General features: G+C 59.7%; 1 protein-coding gene across 1 annotated transcript in view; it reads left to right on the plus strand.

Moving 5' to 3' along the window:
• The window catches only part of DOHH (deoxyhypusine hydroxylase), a gene marked incomplete at its 3' end in the record, with an annotated part of 1179 nt that extends 893 nt beyond the window's left edge, over positions 1-286 (plus strand). The window contains 1 exon segment of the mRNA XM_010168193.2: positions 49-286. Within this exon segment, the coding sequence (XP_010166495.1) occupies positions 49-286 (238 nt within the window).
• Positions 287-838: the final 552 nt, after the last annotated feature.

Here is an 838-nt window from a genome sequence, read left to right on the forward strand (position 1 = left end):
TGCCACTGGGAAGCCCTGGGCACCTTCCCAGTGTCCCGGTCCATGCAGGTGGCAGAGACGTGTCAGCTGGCAGTGAGGAGGCTGGAGTGGCTACAGGAGAACAAGCAGGAGCCAGGCACCAGCCCTTACCTCTCTGTAGATCCTGCTCCTCCTGCCGAAGAGACGGACATCGCCAAGCTCCACAGAACCCTCCTGGATGAGTCACGCACGCTGTTTGACCGCTACAGGGCCATGTTTGCCCTGCGAAACCTGGGGGGCCAGGCTGCTGTGCTGGCACTGGCAGACGGTAAGGCCCAGCGTGAGGCTGCCTGCAATCTCCTCGCTGTAAGTCTGTACAGGTTAATCCGGGATTGGCCCTTCCCAAATCCAAGGCTGCCAGAGCTGCCGGGCTCCTTTTAGGTGCTTCATACGTTTGTTTCTAGAGGTGCCATCTCCCTGCTTGCTTGCAAGAGCTCTGTGCTGTCTGATGTTTCACAGCCCCCTCACTGTCCTCCCAGGACCCCTTTCTCCATGGGTCTGGATGGGAGAGGGCACAGTCTGTATTGCTGGCTTGGGACCAAGCAGTCTGACCTGGTGGGACCTGGCCCCAGGGTGTTGAGATCCTGCTCTCCCGTCCTGGAAAGTCAGAGGCTGCCAGCCTCATTCTGCGGTTTGAGAATAGCTCTAGAGAGGGGAGTGAATGTCTCCTGAGTGGGGAAGGGGCTGACTACAGCCCAGGAACTGTTTGGACCCAGCCCAAGGGAAGTGGACGGGGCTCTCCGGCCATCTGGGACCAGCTGAGGGCACTGTGAGATGAGGGGTGCAGGAATCTGTGAGCTCCTGCTACGGCCATTCGGTC

The sequence above is a fragment of the Antrostomus carolinensis genome, unplaced genomic scaffold (genome assembly GCF_000700745.2).
Source record: "Antrostomus carolinensis isolate BGI_N321 unplaced genomic scaffold, ASM70074v2 scaffold27805, whole genome shotgun sequence".
NCBI classification, from domain to species: Eukaryota; Metazoa; Chordata; class Aves; order Caprimulgiformes; family Caprimulgidae; genus Antrostomus; species Antrostomus carolinensis.